The sequence below is a fragment of the Aulostomus chinensis genome, chromosome 15 (genome assembly GCF_037954235.1).
Source record: "Aulostomus chinensis isolate RoL2024-O1b breed Wild chromosome 15, RoL_Achi_v1.0, whole genome shotgun sequence".
NCBI lineage: Eukaryota > Metazoa > Chordata > Actinopteri > Syngnathiformes > Aulostomidae > Aulostomus > Aulostomus chinensis.
In genome coordinates this window covers 12,710,326-12,729,164 of record NC_141334.1, presented here as the reverse complement: position 1 = coordinate 12,729,164, position 18,839 = coordinate 12,710,326, and the positions used below count along the sequence as shown (strand labels likewise).

The window sequence follows — 18,839 nt, the reverse complement described above, 5'->3', positions numbered from 1 at the left end:
ATCCACAGCACTGGAAGCCTGTAATCCAGACTGATCAAAGGTTGAGATTACCAGAGATGTGGGAGGGTCCAGAGCTGCGGATAGGAAGCTGGTGAGTGAGGGTGAGCTCAAATATGACAGTGGCAGAGCAAGTCAAGCACGGATTGGTGCACATAAATAGCCAGCCAATCACAGAGGAGGCAGGGAAAATAACAAGACAAGGGGAGAGCTGGTGGAAGAGAAAAGCTATGAAAAATCTAGGAAAAAAGGTGAAATCACAGAGGCATAGAGGAGAGTGAGGATGAGTGGAGGAGAGCGCGCTGATCAGTGAAAGTCTCCAGGGGGGAAGGAGAGAGGAGAGGAAGGAGATGAGCAAGGAGAGGGGGTGAGCAGCCAGCACAGACTACATCCATCAGCTCAGGCAGCCATGCTCTGAGCCCTGGAGCAGCAGGGCTACGCAGACACTGCACAGGCCCAGCACCAGGCCTCGCTCAGCCCTCCGTACCAGCCTTAGACACCGGGGTGACCAACTTCACCAGAGTTTAAGAGCCATGAGGACAGCCAGGAAGGGCAATGTGGAGATGCCCGCATTTGTGCGCCAGCTGGTAAAAGAGACAGAGAAGAGGGTCAGCTCTTTCTTCAAAGGGGGCCGTGGAGGAGCAGCAGAGGGAGACCAGCCAGGGGAAGGGGATAAGGAGGAGGTCATCCCCAGCCCTTACCTAGATCGGCCGGTCCTGGACAAGCTAACAGAAGAGGGCTGCACCCGCTGGGGTCTCACCTATGCCCTTGGAAGTATGCAGGGCTGGAGGGCCAACATGGAGGACTTCCACAACTGTGTGCCACAGCTGGGTGGAGAGCTGGCCGACTGGAGCTTCTTCGCTGTCTTTGACGGACATGCAGGCAGCACGGTGGCACAGTACTGCTCCCAGCACCTTCTGGGTCACATCCTGGCCACAGGTGAGGTATCTGGAACAAATGAAGGAGCAGAATGAGTCAAAGGTTCTTGTCTTGTTGTCTTTTGTAACATAGATGACCATGTCTTCTGTAAGTACTGATGTCCTCCATTGTGAGTGATGTTTTGATAAATGTTTGGACGCAGAAACAATCTGTTTGTGCGCACAGGTGGCCTGAGACCGGAGGATGACCCTGATAAGGTGAAGGGGGCACTAATAAAGGGCTTCCTGCAAGCAGACAAGCATCTACACTCGGTGGCTCGTCGAGAAGGGTGGGAGAGAGGCGGCACCACCGTGGTGGCCACTCTCATCTCGCCATATTACATCTACTTTACCAACTGTGGAGACTCTAGGGCCATGTTATGTCGATCCGGCCAGGTTTGCTTCTCAACCGAGGACCACAAACCTTACAGCCCTCTGGAGAAAGAACGTATCGAAAGTGCAGGAGGCACAGTTTCCCTCCAAAGGATCAACGGATCCTTGGCAGTCTCTCGCGCCCTCGGGGACTTCAGCTATAAGTTGGCGGAGAATAGGTCACCGACCCAGCAGATGGTTTCACCAGAGCCAGAGGTGTGTGTGGTGGAACGTTCACCAGCAGATGAGTTTCTGGTACTGGCCTGTGATGGAGTGTGGGACACCATCAGTAATGAGGAGCTGTGCGCGTTCATCCACAACCGTCTGCATGTGTGTACCGACCTGAGGGACGTCTGCGCTCAAGTCATCGATCTCTGCCTCTACAAGGTCAGATCACGTTAGCTATCGAACTCCAGCATCTTCCGCTTTTCTGCATGTTTTTCATGTTGAACTAATTATGAACACTCAAAAAACATTTCAGTTACATAATTTTTAATGGACTGCAGATTTTACATAACAGCATAATCCCTTCAACTGTGGCTGTGTTGGGTTGATTTAGCTGCAGGGGTCGTCTTGCTTTTTGCGAGAAGACCTCGTTTTTATCAAGGTAATTCAGAACAGTTATTTAATGGCACACACACACACACGCACAGAGGGTATACAGAGTTCCACATTTTTTTTAAAATTTTCGCTTAAATAAGGTGGGCTCTGACTTGTTATATTTTATTATAGGGGACAGAAGAGCACGTTAACCTAGCTGTCCAAACATCACCCTTCTTTTCGCTCTGTGTTGGTTTGTGTCAACTTATCTTGTTTGGCTTTTTTTTTTTTTTTGTTACTCCACCGGCATGTTGCGAAATTTGTCAGTCGACTGCAGCAGAGAAAAAAGCTCCGAGACCATGAATCAAAACAGTAAAGTTGCTGGCAGTGAAGCCAAAACACTGAGCTACGATTTGACACAGAGCTCCTAGGTTCCATCACAGCAAGCAACCTCTTTTACTCATATGATCAAATATCAGTGTAAGGCAGCTTTAAACATTCATGGACACTACCTTTTGTAACAATTGTTCTCAATTCTACTGTGTTTTATGACGTGCTCTTTTATCCGCTGCACTTTTAATTCATCGGTTTTATTCCATTTCAGTTCTAATTTACTTATTTTATTTTTATTTTATTTTCATTTTTGGGGTTTTCCTATGTAGCACTGCTTTTAAAAAAAAAAAAGTGCTATAAAAATAAATGCATTCTTATCATTCAAATTCTTATGACAATAGTCTGAGAGAAGACCCTAAAATAGACTGCAGTGGTGTGAAGTTATTCTGGGTGTGACGGGTTTCAGCCACGCTTACTTTGAGAGTGCCAGACAGTGGAAAGGTTGATTTTCAAGAACGCAGAATTGCTCATTGTACCGTCCTTCTTCTGGGGAGAATAATTATTCCACTATAGTCAGGTCCACTTCACTACACGATAAGCAAGCTGTAAGGGAATTAGCCTCCCAAGCAGATTTAAGCAGCAGAGACACTTCATTATGCTCTGTTGTGGCTTTTAAAACTAATAAATGCTCAACTTCAGTGAAATCTGTCTGAGAAAACTCCTCATTAAAGACATCCCCTATTAAAAACCAGGATAAACAGCTTAAAGGCACATCAGGATAAACATGGTCCACATCTGCAAAAGCTCAGATGCACTCCTGCTGCCCGTCACGTCCATCATGTCACTCTCTTATGTAACCACTGATATTCACAATGACCTCAAAATGTCACAGCATCCTCTCTCATGTTCCTGCTCCTCTTCAACTGAGAGACATGAACCTTGAGGTGGAAATGATCTATTTCTGACGCTGTTCGCCCAGGATGGAAGCATGTGTTAGGTCAACCATCACTGCTCACATCTGTTGATGCCGCTCTGCTTCTCAGGGCAGCTTGGACAACATCAGCATCATCTTGCTGTGCTTCCCCGGAGCCCCCCAGCTGTCCACCGAGGCATTACACCAGGAGGCCGAGCTGGAGGACCTGCTGGAGTCCAAAGTAGCTGGTGGGTTGTTGAGATGATGGGAGGCTCTAGACTCTCTGGTGATGATAGTCAGCTGAGTAATTTTCTTGTCATCATTAATTTAAATGATAAAATCTCCTGATTGTCTGTTTTATTGAGATAAAGGGTCTCGACTCCTGACTTTTACTAGTTTTACATTTTTATCCCTCAGGTGAGCCTGATATGATAATATTGCCACATTTGTATTTTGTTTAAATCCTTATTTATCCACTACTGACCTCTTTAGGCCCTTCAGCTGGATACAGTTTCCTTAAACTAACCTCCTGTAGAGGAGCAGCGTCTTCATGGCCAAACTGTGCCTGGAACAGACGCATGTACATTAAAAAAAAAAAAAAAAATCTGTGACAACCTCACAAAATGACTAAAACAACGTTAGAAATCTGATATCGAGCCTGTCAGTTACACATTACTTTTCCTCATTAATAGAAATTTTGGCCACTTTTGATATGAACAATAAACGTATAGTATACATATCAGAAATTAAGGTAAACGATAACATCTCCCGTTCAGATGTGGCTGTTTTTCTTGATGTCAACAAATATCGTGGAGAAAGAAAAAAAAGAGTCAATCACAAGAAAAGGTAAAAAAAAACAAAAACTCACTGATGTTCCACAGCCTTGAAAAAAGGCACCGTTGACTTCTGCTCAGCTCTTTAGGAAAGTTGCTGTTACATTAAGTGTTCAGCTTTTAATCTTAAATAGGATATAAGTCATCTGTAGAGATACATGTGCTGCTAGCGTGCATGTAACTGCAGTGTAACAGAGGAGCGACGGACGTGTCGCTTTTGATGTCAGTGAGACAAACACTACTGTAGTGAATGCAAACACCTATTGAGCAAATCCTGTGCAATCGCATGTACATAAATACATTTGTGTATTCTAATCTTCTGCAATAATCTCTGCACATGTACAGCTGTGTGCGCGAACTGTGCGCTCATGGCTTTAGCACTTTTTTAACACCCGTAGCTCCTGAATACGGTCCCCCGATTCTATTATGTCGTTATTAAATGTTTATTTTTACTTTCATATTAATTGTCTCGTTATGTCCCTGTACAAGTTTATTTTATTTACCATCAACCTGCCAAGAAATTACAGATGGAAAGAAAAGCCTCCAACTGAATGTCTTCAAATTGAAAAAAAAATGTAAATTCATGACATAACTATATAAAAAAAAACAACAGATGTCACAAATGTAAATGTCTGTTTTTTGATCTGTGACAGAGATTTATGATGAGCTGTGCGCTCAAGGGGAGGAGCCTGACCTGCTGTCCGTCCTCACAGTCCTTGCATCCACCGTTATTCCCGGATTACCACCAGGGGGAGGCATACAGAGCAAGTAAGTGTGTGTGACTGTGTGTGGAGCGAGAGAGAGCGGGAGAGAGAGAGAGAGAAAGAGAGAGAGAGAGAGAGAGAGAGAGAGAGAGAGAGAGATATTACCTCATGATACGTCTGTGTATTCCAGGAGGAACTGCATTATTTCTGCTTACTATCAACAAAGAGAGACACACAAGCTTGCAGTGCCCAATGTAAGTTAACATGACATTCAAACCAGGAGTCCGAAGACACATTATTTCCTACTCCTCATTACGTCCTGTGTTACTTGTCCATTCAGGGACTGGGAGGCTCCTGAGAGACCCAGCTGGATCCATGGAGGGACTGCCATCAATGTCAATAATAAAGCTGTTTTCTTTGTGCGTCCAAATTGATTTAAAAACAAAAAAAAAGGGAGATGATGAACAGACAGAAATGTTTGTTTATATCGTACTAGCAAGAAGCACCTTGTTTTAACAGATACAATGCAAAAATAGATGTAATAAAGCCTAAAACATTTTATATTTCTACAAGAGGGACATTTTGTAAAACGTACTCAGAGACCCAGCAACAAACGTCTGCCTCATATTCAGAAAACACAAATGACAAACTGAAAATCCAACTGTGAAATTGTACATTTTCACTAAATCAAATAAGGAATGTGAGCATATGTAGTAATGTACTTTAAAGGTGAATAGAAATAATAGTTTGATGACCAGCTTTTCTTCTTCTGGAAGAGAAACGATTTGTCACCAAAAGCTACTTTGTTTAAACGCTAAATTAGTTTTAGAAAACAGATTGTAAGAATGATTGAACCCTAAAATCTATATTTAGCGATTGAAAATATCTCAAATGATTAGGTTCTACATATATACATTTATTTCCATCCATTTCTATATGAAACGTGTCAAAGTACATCCTTCAGTACATCGCATGTGAAATGTATTTTTTCTGTATCATGTTCTGTGCTGCCTTATTCATCTTCTGTATAGCTGATCAAACAAACAGCATCAGAATGGGTCATTTTATCATCTTTCATGAAACAGTTTTCTGTGTATAGATGTAACATGTTAAGATTGTTTTCAACCTAAATAAAGAATCTTTGTCGGAGTAATAGCATTATTTCCTAACCCACGTTGTGCCACTAAAACATTTCTCCAAGATTTTTCTCCATTTTCAAAGGTGACTGCTGAGGGGGCTCGTGATTTCTCTCTCCTGTAAGGAAACCTGTCATCCAAAAGCAGTGATGAGAATCCAGTGTTACGCGATGAAAAGTTGAAATGGGTTTCCTTGCATAGTGAAGGCTCTCCTCCAGCTAGCAGAGGAGAGCCTGAATTTCTACTCTTGATGTGATCGAGCGACTGTCTGTGCAGCAGTTATTGACGTGAGGACGTCCTCTACAGGCTGTGTGTGATTAGATGGGCTCTATTCGGCAGCCTGGATCTCAGCGCTCCCTCATGATTGCTATGAATGTCAATGACATTGATAAAACAAGCTCAGTGATTGCAGCCAATTAAAATGTTTCTGGTTGCCTGTTTGCAAAGCTTCAAACGTTATATCAGTGCAGCTACTGATCTAAGATGACGCCGTAGCTTGTGTGTGTTTCTGCACATTGACTGAAACTGACTACCACCTTATACAAGCGTATTAGCCGAGAAGCTCAGAGGACATGTGCAGCACTCTTAAATCAGCAGTCCCCCCTGAGTGGTCCTTCACTGCTTCTTTCCTCTGATTGCTCCTGTATGAGCCAATCACTTCAGGACATCAGACCCCTCTTCACAGTGATATTGAATTCTTTAAATTGCATTCATCTTCTTGCACTCTTTCGCTTCACAGACCAATTACTTGCCACGAAGAGTCCACATTTCTATTCGACGCACAGATTTCCTCTCGATCAGAGAGGCCGCAAGCAGATGCTAATCATAGAGGAATTACTCTATTCTCACAATTTGTTTTTGGAACAAAGGGGCCAAGGCCTAGCATGTGAGAATACCAACTTGTGGTGCTATCTATCCACACTGGTTTCCTGTAGGCGGTTATTCATGATGGCCAAGGCCCCCACACCTCCAGAGAATCCATTTTGGTGGCCATGGCTCTGTCGAGGCCCCTGATGAGCTGTTTCGCTCAACTGTTTCTGCAGCAGCGCCAGTGACACCTTATTAGACACCATGAACTCGTTGACAGAGATCATCTCTCCTGACAGTCGCCGGCCCACACACACATCAGCCACTGCACCGGCATCTGTCTCACTGTCACACACAGTCTCCACAGAGCCGTCTGCATAGCGGTGTCTTCCTGCTGGACAGTGTGACGACATGGGCAGCACGGCGTTACGCTTTAAACGTTTTTTCCTATGTGTGTGATTTTTCTTTCTAAGGCAGGAGCAGCAGGGCCACCAGCAGCCAGATATAGAGCAGGAGCAGAGCTGGCGCTGCCCTGGACACACCAGCTTTCCCAGGATCCAGTTGAGAGTTTGCTTGATAATAATAGAAATGACATTAAAAAGTGAGTAGATGCAACATACTCCCATTAAGATGAAGAGGCAGTTCCCGAGCCGGTAGGCCTCCTGAGACTCATAGTGCTGCCTCTGACTGCTTACCAGGTCCCCAAAGCCAATGGTGCTGAAGGCCACAAAGCAGAAGTAGAGGGAGTCCACATAGCTCCAGTTCTCCATGGAGCTGTACAGAGTAGAAGCACTGCACGCAATCACAACCGATGCCACTCCCAGGATCAGCATCACGTAATAGACAGAAGGCTTCCAACCTTCCAGGCTGTCCTCCTCCTCCCCGGACTGCTCCTGCCTGCTCGACATGACCCTCACTCCAGCACACTTCAGCCGGCGCTCATGACACCAGCGCATGATGTACGCTAACATGGTGATGATCCTCTCCAGGAAGAGGTTAAAGAAGAGGATGGTGGCTGCGCAGCCAATGAGGCCGTAGAATATTAAGAATATTTTTCCAGCAATGGTCGCTGGTGTGGTCATCCCAAAGCCTAGAGAGGGGGAGGTACAAAGGTCAAGGTTGATATTTGGTGCTAGGAATGTTTAGAAGCTTCTGAATCAGTAACTCTTAGAAGTTGCATGACTTACCAATAGTGGAGACCACCGTGCCCACAAAGTAGAACGCTCCAGAGAAGTCCCAGCGGGGTCTCAGTGTGTCCACTCGGATCCCAGCTCCATTTGCCTCCTCATACTGCCGCAGTAGAGTGTGCAGCGCCCCCAGGTTGACCCTGTATCTCTGGGTGAAGTTGTCCAGCTGCTGCTTCCAGAGGCGGCGGGCTCGGAGCTCAAAGGGATGTTCCAAAGCCGAGAAGATGGCCGCCCCGCACAGTAAGTAGAGAAGAATGAGCCCAGCCAGCAGGCAGAAACGAGCGTTGTCTTCATTCATGGGCGCTCTGGGGCAGCAGCAGCAGCAGCCCCCAGCAACCCTCCTCTGAGCCATGACCACAGCAGATGCACCGACATGCACCGCCTCCACCAGGGCTGCCCAGTCACACACTCTCTGTATGTTACATGTATCACAACATACATGCACTGACTATATGAAACTTGCTTGGTGAGACATTTGACTCTAGGTGTGAAAAAGGAGGCAACTGAGGGCTGCTGTCATCTTTGAGGAAAAAGAGACTACAAGAAGACAAACAGACAATCTCTCAGTCTGTATTGACGTATTTGACCACATTTCTTAAACTGTATTGGTTATTTTTACCTGAAAAAATGCATTTTGTCATTTGGTAAATAGACTCATTTTTATAAGAGCACCTTCTATCTTGGCAGCACTCGCTCACTTTACAGTGTCATCTCCTTCACACACACACACACACACTGATGGTGGAGCTGCCATGCAAGGAACCAACCTACTCATCAGATGCAATTAGGGGTTCAGTATCTTGCTCAAGATGTGGTTACTGGGGGGAAGAGAGGATTGAACAAGCAACCTTTAAGTTGCCAGGCGGCGGCTCTACCTCTGAGCCACGCCGCAGATCATTTTAAAAAGCAAAAAACACACCTGTTGTCAATCAAGTCATGATTGGTATCGGCTATTAATTCATTTGAAAAAGGATTAAATCAGTTACTTGTTATGTGAATTCATCCACAGATTTATAATCAAAGCTCGGAGTAAAACATCACACAGTACCTGGAGTGGTTGACAGCAGTCCGTCCCTCAACGCTGCTTCTCTGCATCTGCTCAACAATGACCAGCGCGAGGAACCCCCTTGAGATTTTTTTTTTCAAACTGAGTGGCTGTCTGATGTTTCATCTGTCACACGCTGACATCATCGTCCCTGCCCTCCCCATCCGTCTGAGAGCGCACTGTGATTGGTGCTACCACCTCTCCATTGTAAAAGCACTATTCCTCCTCATTTGAACTTTTGCTGAACGCATTTGTTTTATGTGATTGGTGCTCTCAGGATCCTCTGATGAAGCTAGTGTTTATTAGAGAAGGCTCATGTGACTAGAAGCTCGCTTAGTTCAACAGCTGTGTGAAGCAGATTCCATCTTCGCTCAGATGCCCTTGAGCAAGCTCCTCCAGCTAGGAGCACTGTCCATTTTCCAGCCTCTCTAAGAGCTTTTTGTTGTTGCTGCAGACTGTGTGGGAGGTTTTGTGCAACTCGGCCATCACTTGGTCCATCTGTCTGTGGCTTTAATCTTGTCCGGTGTCACAGGTAAGGGCAGGGGCTCCCTCCGCCTGCTGTCTGAGGGCTGACAGACCTCAGAAGGCAGGTGTAGAGGAGAGGCAGCTCATCTGCCTTCATCTCAGTGGTCACTCATGTATCATGCGTCCAACTAAAGAGTTTGAGTCATGTAATGATCTCTGTGATTCTGGTCTGTTCTGGTTTGCAGCCCCTGCACTGACGACTTTTTAACACGGTACTGAAAATCACCAAAACAAAAAACACAAAATAGGCTCCATATTAGTAAATGGCCTAGAAAAAAATAACTATGACCTTTTCATTTTTTTTTTTAAGATTCATTGGGGTTATTTGAATAAAAAAACTATTATAAATGGCCAACTGAAACAGCTAAAGTCAGTTTATAAGCAGCTTCTTTCTCTACTCAAGTATCGAGGCAGATATGAACCTAAACATAGAATGAAAAGAATAAATAAATACAGGAAGTGGTGGTTTCACTATCGTGTATCTATAGCAGTTTCCTCACAGTGGACTCATGATAATTTAATGATTGGATGAGAAAAAGAACTATTTGCAGTTTGGGATCCTAAAGAGTATTTTTACCTCAAATGCTAGTTGTGAGTGATCTGATGCCTGGCTGCCGCTAAAACGCCCTCCAGAGACATTTAATGCCCAGCACGGGTTGAACGGTCCATTGGCTGTGTAGAATGGTTGAGAGGTGACATCGTAAAGCACTTTGATAAGGTAGAGAAGCACTATATGAATGTGGTCAGTTTAATGAATGGTGATACAGACTATTTTCATTCGTCCATAGTTTTACAAACACGCACTGAAAACAAGAAACACGCAAAAAAAACCCTAACAGTCGTCTTTTTGGCGTCGTCTTTTTAGCACCATTTTAATGACACACTGTGACGTGTGAACAAATGATCAGCTGAAGCCGGAGGGGACGTCGATATCTGTAGCTCATAATTGCAAACACTGTGTTTCCTGAAGAAATGACCAGGTTGTTTCAAGAGAGTATTGCTTGTTCTGTCTCCTGCTGCACGAGGCTGGAAACTGAGATTGGATTTGACACTTGGAGGAGGAAAAAAGACAATGTCAGTGACGTGCTGGCGAGCGTCAGTCTCATCATCGGCACTGGAGCAGAGCTGCGGATCTGATTCACCATCAAAACACATCTGGAAATAGCAACTGTCAGTTCATTTTTGCAGTGTTTGTTGCTACTGTCTTCTTGAAATTTGCACCCTTATACTTCATTTATGATCTAATTTCCACGATTCACAACCATTTTGGAAACACTCCACTTGAAATTCACCCTGAGCGGTGAATGGAGGATCGAGTCCATTTCCAAACATCCACTGTTGCGTCTTCAGGTGAGAGGCAGCATGTTGACCAGGATGTCAATGAGGTTGTCCAGACCCCACAGGTAACCGTCCTCTCGGTTTCCCTCCACCCAGGGAGTGCGGTGGTCCAAGGTGACATTTGACGGCAAAGCCACCGTCTTTCCAAAGTCAATCATCCAGATTCCCGTTTGGCCTGTCCAGTCATGCACAAACAGCAGGGAGCTTCCCACCACCTGCAGGGACACAGGTGTCAGCAAGGCGCTCGACATGTACATCATCACCAGCCTGCCTGCCACCAAAAATACCCCCCCCCCCCAAAAAAAACACCTAACCTCGTGAGTTCTGAAGAAGTTGGACATCTCCAACACCTGCCGCAACTGTCTTAGCCGTCTCAGGTAGCCCCACTGAAGGGAAAGATACACAACTTAACAAGAGAAGAAGAAGAAATCTTCAAATAAACCAGAGTTAGTTGAGGGATGTACTTACAATAATATGTGTGTTGGACTCCACAAAGTTTTGAAGCGCTTCTATTACTTGTTCCCTACTTTTGGTCCTTTTGAAGTTTGTGTGACATTCTTCGTTTGCCTTCTGTTCAGGAAATGTACACATTATAAGGAAAAATCCCGTCTGGCTGATTCTATAATAATGAAACAGGTTTTATTTTCCTTCAAAATCAAAGCGACGCCAGAGCTTACCTTGAATCCTTCGATACGGAACCCCAGGTTTGTGGTAGAGCTAAGGGTCTCCCGCCACTGCATGTACCTGGGTTTCAGCACTGCCTGCTGGGCTCGTTCCTGGTCCGTTGGGGCCTCAGGGTCCACAGCCACCATCTTATCGTACATGTCCTTCCGAGGCTGGGGACGTCCGTGACCCATCACCAGCTCCTCTTCCAGGTACGTGCTGTCAGTAAAGACCGTACTAACACTCAAATGTACGTTTTACCGAATTACTATTATCACCTTGAAAAAGCTGTGCTTCAAAGAGAAAATTATGCATTCACATATGACCAGATAATTTTTTTTGCACATAAATAGTCATGTTTTTTCCAGAAAGTGAAGCAGCTACTAAATCAAATTCTGCATTTTAGCATCTGCAACTATTCAATGCGTGTTACTGGTCCTTTTTTTTTGAGCCCCGGAGCAGCCCTTAAGGGGGAAATTAATTAATTTGTGGGCACAGAGAAAAACACACACACACACACACACACACACACACACACACACACACACACACACACACACACACACACACACACACACACACACACACACACACACACACACACACACACACACACACACACAGAGTTATGCCAGGCTACAAAACATAATTTGGTCAAAAGAAAAAAAGAATCTAAAATAACAAAAATGTAGGAACACAAACTAAACTGAGGGGGAAAGTTATATCTCGTGGCCTCTAAAAAACTAAATTGAGGGAACAAGTTATATGTCATGGCTTCAAATCACTAAACTGAGGGAACAAGTTAAATCCTGGGGACTTCAAATATTTCTGTCCCCTCTGTAAAACAAGCTCTCTACCCTCTTTCCAGAGCTCCTTAATTCTTTATCATTTTCTGCCGCTTTTGTTGCTAAAACTAGACGAGTATTCTTCACTGATATGTTGATGTTCATGCTAATGATCTGGCCTCCTTCAGATTTGCATGAAGGATAATTGATTCAGTTGCCCTGTTGAGACGTACCGGCTGCCCATCTTGCAGTCCATGACGGAGGGTGTGTTGAAGTGGGTGAGCAGGTTATCCATCATGTTGTAATCCTGCTCGTCCCGCTGCACCACACCGTGGTAGGCTGGAACAAATGGCCTCAGAGTGTCCTCCATCAGTCTCAGGTAGCACTGTTGCTCCCCCTCACAGAACCTCTTCAGCAGCAAGCCAAACTCCCCGACGTGAAAGCTGCCTGTTGAAACAAGGAAAAGGGGGACTTGAGGAAGAGAAAGAAAAACCACCCACGCATTTGTGAAGGAAAATGTGAGCGAGGAAGACAAACAAACCTTCATGCCCGACCACTTGCAGCCACTGCTGAGGTTTCTTTGGGGTCATAGGAAGATGATGTAAAGTCCCGCTGCTTTTGTGTTTCTTCCATGCGGAGTTCTGCATAAGCACACCAAAATCCTCAGAGGGTCATTCTTCAGCTCACACAAACACACTCCTCTAAACACTCCTTCAGCTCACACAGCACACTCCTCTAAACACTCCTTCAGCTCACACAGCACACTCCTCTAAACAGTCTTGAGCTGCCTGCGTCTGTCTGCATCTCTACAGGCAGTCAACCTCAGACTTCAGACTTTTTTCCTTATGGGTGAACAATGTCTCCATGGAAACAGGCCCTCATTGAGACGGCGTGACAACAGAGAGGACAGAGTTTGCTGTGAACTTACGCAACAGGTGTGAACAGTTATCAAACATTTACAGGACAGACTTGTTTTCTACTGACAACTGCAGCCTGAATCTGCCGCTCTACAAAACACTGACGGACTGACCTTTGTGTTGAAAATGTTATTTGAACAGATTCACTGATTGGTAGAAAACAGTCGGAATTCAGATTTTAGAGAGAAGAGCTTTGGGCCTGCATCCTGATGTGAAATATTGACAATTTATGGAGCAAAAAATTGACAAAAACCACCAACAAGAACCACTGCACCACAGTCTACATTACAAAAATTAAGATAAACCTTTTTGTGAATGAGTAGGAACAAAGTCCACTAAAAGGGTGTAACTCAGAACTGGGTGATAATATATGCTTTACGCCAAAACATTTCACGCAGTTTTTGCGCTTCTGATATCTGTCTTTGCCAACCGCAAGTATGTAGTATCTAATCTTCACCCGTTGGGGGCAGCATCACACTCGACACGCGTTGAGCCTTCGTCAAAATGAAGCAGAAGGAGAAGGCAGCCGAGAGCGAACTGAAGAAGAAGAAGAATTTAACGGTTCCCGGTTGTTTAACCGCCTCACTCACTCTCCACGGTGTTGCTGGCTCATAGTTTGTTTTGGACCGGTGAGAGTTTGCAACCCATCAAGCGGCTAACTGACTTAGCCCGGCTGACTCACTGCGATGCTTTTCCAACGAGTAGCTATGTGTTGACATCTAACCTCATTAGGGATAATCGCTGCTACCAAAGGTAACGTTAACCCACTTGGTTCGGCATGTATTCACACACGTAACGACGGAATGTGGTTCACTTGCTGGTAACTTTGTTATCTGGCTGCGAGCAGTAATGACCAACACCGCCCATGCTAGCTAGCCCTAGCTAGCGATGATGAGCGGCCACCAGCTACAGCGACGATGATAACTCTCGCTAGCTGACCTTATGATGTTCATGGCAGAAATATGCGTTTGTCAGCTTTAAGAGCCGAAAAATCAAACGTAATTGTGTTGGCGGTCGTTAACGAACTAAACTAACATTACGACCACTGTCTTTTTTTATTTTTAAGCGTGAAAAGTTACGGTGAAAAATGAGGGTAACACTGATTTCATGTCACTGTCAGTAAAAGTAAAAAGTCCACATCAAATCTGATCGCGTTATTACAAGAAAAAAGGGCACAATAATTTTAAACTTACCTCATAAAACATGACCCATGACATTTGCACGGAACAGTCGATACATGTGATATGACCCGTCAACTTCCAACTTTTCTCAATAAAAATTACATCATTTTAAATAGCCTCAGGTGGCTCACTACCGCCCTCAGTGGTGTATTTTGGTTTAACAAGATCGAGTGAGCGCTAAGGATGGAGATATAAACGACCCTTGACCTTTGAGACCGCTTTAAAAAAATTGAAGCTATATGTAAGATAACCAGGACATCCATTGTCCATGAACAGCTTATCTGCAGATTATTCATTCAACTGAGTCAGGATTCAGACTATAATCTGTGAGGAAGGCAAACATCCCAAAACTGCTTGTTTTTCCTCAGTTTGTTAAACTAGAAAATATTCACATCTGGTACACAGGATTTTGTTTTATTTTACAAAAGCTTTTTGATTCTGTGTAAATAATTAAAGTAACTGACTTCCATCTTTCCCTATCAAGGCCGAATCGTCATGTTTTTCATGTAATTTGTTTCTCCTTCAGAGAGCAGGAGGGATGGAGGAGGGCTCTGAGGTGATGGAGGATATTGTTTTTCGTGGGGTTGAGTTTGCTGTGAAGATAGAGGTGGAAAGAGGCCTGCTGATAGTTGAAATCTCTGATTCAATGACAGCAGATCAGTGGAAGGGAGAATTTGATCCAGCATGTAAGTAGTAAAAAGAAATTTATTATATAAATATGTACAAAAAGTCCTATTAATCTTTCATTGATTTATTTTTTTCTTTCCCCCAGACATCGAAGATCTCACCCGCAAAACTGGCAACTTCAAGCAGTTTCCCATTTTCTGTAGCATGTTGGAGTCAGCTGTTAGAAAGGTATTTCTGGAGATGCGCTCATGTAAAAAACAGGAAAGGAGCTTCAGATGCTCACAGAGTCAGTGGAGAGATGTGAACAGACACGGGTTGGCTCCGGGCTGTGTGAGCCGAGGCAGCGACTCGTTCATTCGAGTGCAACGCTCCACTTGAGCGAAAAATCTACTGTAATCCCGAGCTGTCTTGTTCCCTCCTTCCTTGTATCTTTTTTACCAGAGTACATGAACAGAGGTCAAAAGGAGGTGGGGAAGGAATTTTGGGCACATTCAAGAATTGGTCTTAACTGGACATGCATGTAAATAAAAACACTGGACACGCACGCACGCGCATACACACTCACACACACGCTTTGCGTGACTTCCTGTGTCCATTGGCTGAAATAGAACATACAAAAGTACACAGTCAGAATTGCAGAAAGACAAGATGTAGTTTACTGTGAGTGAATGCATGGATCTCAGGGAGATGTGGCTTGGTGGGGCCGTGGGTTATGTGATGTCACAAAACCTCTCTGACTGTGATATCAGATTCCTGACTTAAATCTTGGAGAACCAGATAATGTCACAGAGCATCAAATTTGTCCTAGTAGAATCCTGATCATCTCAGGCTTCACTGCACTTCCTTGAGGCACCAGCATGAACTCAGAATTTGAAGTGGATCAGATGAACAGTTGTTTGGATCATTTTGTCACAGACAGTCAGACATTTCTTGCATTTATAGGAAGAAAAATGAAGATAAAGGTCAGTATTATGCCTCTTGAACTTCATGGGAAGTTAGATTCTGATGTTTTCTCTTCTGCAGACGAGTGACTCGGTTACACTTGACCTCTTGACCTATGCCGACCTGGAACTGCTACGGAACAGGAAAGCTGGAGTGGTTAGTCGTCCTCGCGGCAACCAGCAGTCGTCTGCTCTCACCGCCAAGAGATATCTGATCCTCATCTACACCGTGGAGTTTGACAGGTTCGTGTCTCCGGCCGAGATCTTTCTTCTTTGTGTTGTGGTATTGTCAGTGCTGATAAGAGTCTTGATTTATACTGTAGGATACACTACCCCCTGCCCCTGCCCTACATGGGTAAACCTGACCCGGCGGCCTTGCAGAAGGAGATCCGAGCCCTGAGGGCTGAGCTCAGCGCTCTCACCTCTCATGGAGTTAACAAATCTGCAGAACTGGAGATACACCGGCTACGAGCTGAGTGAGTTGCACTCAGTGTCCATCGCCTTGACTTAAATGAAATGATGTAGAACTTTCTTTCTTTACAGATGTTTTTTTTTCCAAGACTGTCTCTAGTGAAAGAGGAGAAAGAGGCCATTACCAAGGTTCTGGAGCGATTGCAGCTCAGCGGAGGCAGTTCCACAACTGGGCGAGAGGACTGGAGGGTCAGAGATGTGGTGAGGACACTGGAGGAGCAGCTTGTCAAGGAGAGAGCCAAAAGTCAACGCTCAGCCAGCAAGAGATGCCAAGAGCAGCGCCTCCTAGTGGAGCAGGTGGAGCTCTGCTGCTTTAACAGACACCGGTGTCTTGTATCACGCCACTGGTTTAACATTCCTTTTGTGGTTTGTCTAGTTGGAGGAGCTGAGGGCGTCAGAGTGTGCCCTCCGAGGTCGTGTCAAGACTCTCACCAGTGAACTGGCATTACTGCGGAGAGGGTTAGACAATCTCAGCATGTATTATGATCTTTTCTTTCCCCTTCTTTCATTCACTCACATTGTGCAAAAAATATTTGACACGTGAGCTGGTATTTACCTACCAAGCGATCGCTGTGTTATGTGTATCCGCAGCAGAGTGACCCCTGTTTCCAGCCACATCAGCTCTCGAATTGACGGGGAAATCTATCGCTCCGTCTCCCGCGAGAGGAGGCCAGGGTATGGGCTCATCAGGGCTCGTTCAGGATCCAGAGAACGGATAGAAGACAGAGGGCCGAGATCTGAGGGAAGGGGACGGAGAGCGGACTCTTCTGGACCGCGCTCTTGCATACAAAGGCCCTCGCCCTCCCCCACTGGTACTGATGTATGAGGCTTGATCTGGATTAGTTCTGCAAAATAATTTCTGATAAAGAATATTTTACAGATAAAGACTAATCTTACTTTGAAGTTATCGAAAACTAGAGATGCCCTAAGCTTATTTCAAGCAGGAGAGATCAAAATAATGCTGGATCAAAATATAAAAATCCTCTCAGCCTGCTGTTGCTGCTCTTCTTTAAATCTACTGAGCTCCACAGTGGTGCATTTTACAGGATAATGGAGGAATGAAACCTGTCCAAATGTGAACTGTTGTGTCGGCGTAATTATAATTTCAGACACTAAAGATGTGGCAGATTAGCAGAGCTGCTAACAGCCTCTTGTTTTTAGCTGCTGCTGGACATCACTTTTAATGGTTCAAATCATCTTTTCTAATATGCAGAATTGAAAATAAATAAATGATGTTTCATCTCTCCAATATTGATCTTCCAGGGTCGCGGGTACCACGCTTTGACCCAACCGCCTACATCCAGGACAGACAACGCAGACTGAGAGAGTCCGAACTTAAAAAGTTAGTTCACCTCGAAAGCCTCTGACAGCACATCAGTAGTGCATGGATCTGTCACCGTGTGTCTTGTGTCAGACAGAGGAAGGTGCGACGAGACATGCTGACATCGCCCATCGTCCCTGAGAGAGGGCGATCACGCTCCAGGGAGGCCCACCCTCAGGTGAGCCGCTCCGGCAGCAGAGGCAGGAGTGTGTCGGTGGAGCGTCGAGGCAGCAGGAACTCTTCGGAAAGCTCCTTAGTGGACATGGAGGAAATGGCTAAAACTCTGCTTAGGTGAGGGTTGGGGATGTTTGCTAACACGTGCTAACATTCAGCTGCTTATTGTTAATGTGTGTGTGCGTGTGTCTTCACAGGGGAAGAAAACAGACGTTCAACGGTCCAAGTGTGGTGAGTATCCGTTTAGTAAGGGTTCTATTTCTGCATGTGTGTGTGTGATCGTATTAATGATGTGATTTGTGCTCAGCCAAGAGGAGGCCTCATGAGCAGGAAGCAGATGTGCAGCACGCCCACGCACAGGATGAAAGACAAAGGTAGTGAGCCTTTCCTTTTTTGTGTGTGTGTGTCACCACACAGCATCTAATGCCATTGTTACATCCCAAAGGTCCAGAGAGCTCTGTAGACACTGGTGCTGAGCTGTCAGAGATCGATGCCCGGCTGCAGGCTCTGCAGGAATACATGAGGGACCTGGACACAGGACACTGACCTCAGGACACACCTCACAACTGCAGCTAGGACAACCAACATTCCCCAAGAGACACTTAAAAACTCCTCCTCGAGGAAACTAAAAGCCATCACTGTGAAAGTCACCGGACTACTTTTTCTGAACTGAAAATAATTTTTATTAACTTAAAAAAAAGAGAGTATTGTTGAAATGTGGATTCTTTTTGCACCGCATGGATATCAAGTTTGGCTGCACAGTTTTGTTTTTTTTTTAGGGGGGGGGGGGGTTGGATGTTAAAGTAGGAGTGATGTCATTGGTGATTAAACTCCACGTGCGGCGAGCTCTCTGCCCAGATACTAGACGTCCTGATGCAGCGCCTGAATGGGGATTTGCAAGTGAAGGAAATAATCGACGGCGTGCTCGTCGCTACAGGATGTAAATGTTCCTACGGCCTTTGTTCCTTCTCCTCTGTATGTTCTTTCCCGCACAACTTAAAACTCAAACATTACCAGTGGATTTTAAACCTTTAAGTCATAACTATTAAATGACCTTTTAACTCGTCAAAGCACCCAATTTAACACCCGGTACCATTTGAAGCTGAATAGAA

At 45.0% G+C, this 18,839-nt stretch overlaps 4 protein-coding genes across 6 annotated transcripts; 2 read left to right on the top strand and 2 right to left on the bottom strand.

The window, feature by feature from the left end:
• The first annotated feature begins 189 nt into the window (after positions 1–189).
• On the top strand, positions 190–5,758 carry ppm1nb (protein phosphatase, Mg2+/Mn2+ dependent, 1Nb (putative)). The gene is made up of 6 exons (XM_086227104.1): positions 190–936; positions 1,102–1,673; positions 3,203–3,320; positions 4,559–4,673; positions 4,800–4,863; positions 4,950–5,758. Exons 1-6 carry the CDS (start codon positions 531–533, stop codon positions 4,965–4,967), a joined length of 1,293 nt encoding a protein of 430 aa, XP_086083230.1. The 5' UTR covers positions 190–530; the 3' UTR covers positions 4,968–5,758.
• An 895-nt stretch (positions 5,759–6,653) lies between these two features.
• Positions 6,654–8,091, bottom strand: kcnk12l (potassium channel, subfamily K, member 12 like). Its single transcript, XM_086226767.1, has 2 exons — positions 7,740–8,091; positions 6,654–7,642 (listed from the first exon to the last, which is right to left on the bottom strand). The coding sequence occupies exons 1-2, from the start codon at positions 8,089–8,091 to the stop codon at positions 6,654–6,656; spliced, it is 1,341 nt and encodes a 446-aa protein (XP_086082893.1).
• A 1,941-nt stretch (positions 8,092–10,032) lies between these two features.
• itpkca (inositol-trisphosphate 3-kinase Ca) lies at positions 10,033–14,338 on the bottom strand. The gene is made up of 7 exons (XM_086226860.1): positions 14,206–14,338; positions 12,637–12,736; positions 12,329–12,542; positions 11,325–11,529; positions 11,116–11,217; positions 10,962–11,033; positions 10,033–10,862 (listed from the first exon to the last, which is right to left on the bottom strand). The coding sequence occupies exons 1-7, from the start codon at positions 14,227–14,229 to the stop codon at positions 10,656–10,658; spliced, it is 924 nt and encodes a 307-aa protein (XP_086082986.1). The 5' UTR covers positions 14,230–14,338; the 3' UTR covers positions 10,033–10,655.
• ccdc61 (coiled-coil domain containing 61) lies at positions 13,518–18,511 on the top strand. 3 transcript variants are annotated; one of them, XM_086226857.1, is made up of 13 exons: positions 13,518–13,765; positions 14,720–14,879; positions 14,966–15,048; positions 15,844–16,004; positions 16,085–16,237; positions 16,322–16,529; positions 16,609–16,709; positions 16,824–17,044; positions 17,496–17,574; positions 17,647–17,844; positions 17,925–17,958; positions 18,035–18,101; positions 18,173–18,511. In XM_086226857.1, the coding sequence occupies exons 2-13, from the start codon at positions 14,732–14,734 to the stop codon at positions 18,271–18,273; spliced, it is 1,554 nt and encodes a 517-aa protein (XP_086082983.1). In that variant the 5' UTR covers positions 13,518–13,765; positions 14,720–14,731; the 3' UTR covers positions 18,274–18,511. The 3 variants fall into 3 exon arrangements, with proteins under 3 accessions (XP_086082983.1, XP_086082985.1, XP_086082984.1); XM_086226859.1 differs by having other exon boundaries at positions 13,519–13,765; positions 16,609–16,691; positions 16,827–17,044; XM_086226858.1 differs by having other exon boundaries at positions 13,520–13,765; positions 16,609–16,691; positions 18,173–18,509.
• The last annotated feature ends 328 nt before the right edge of the window (positions 18,512–18,839 follow it).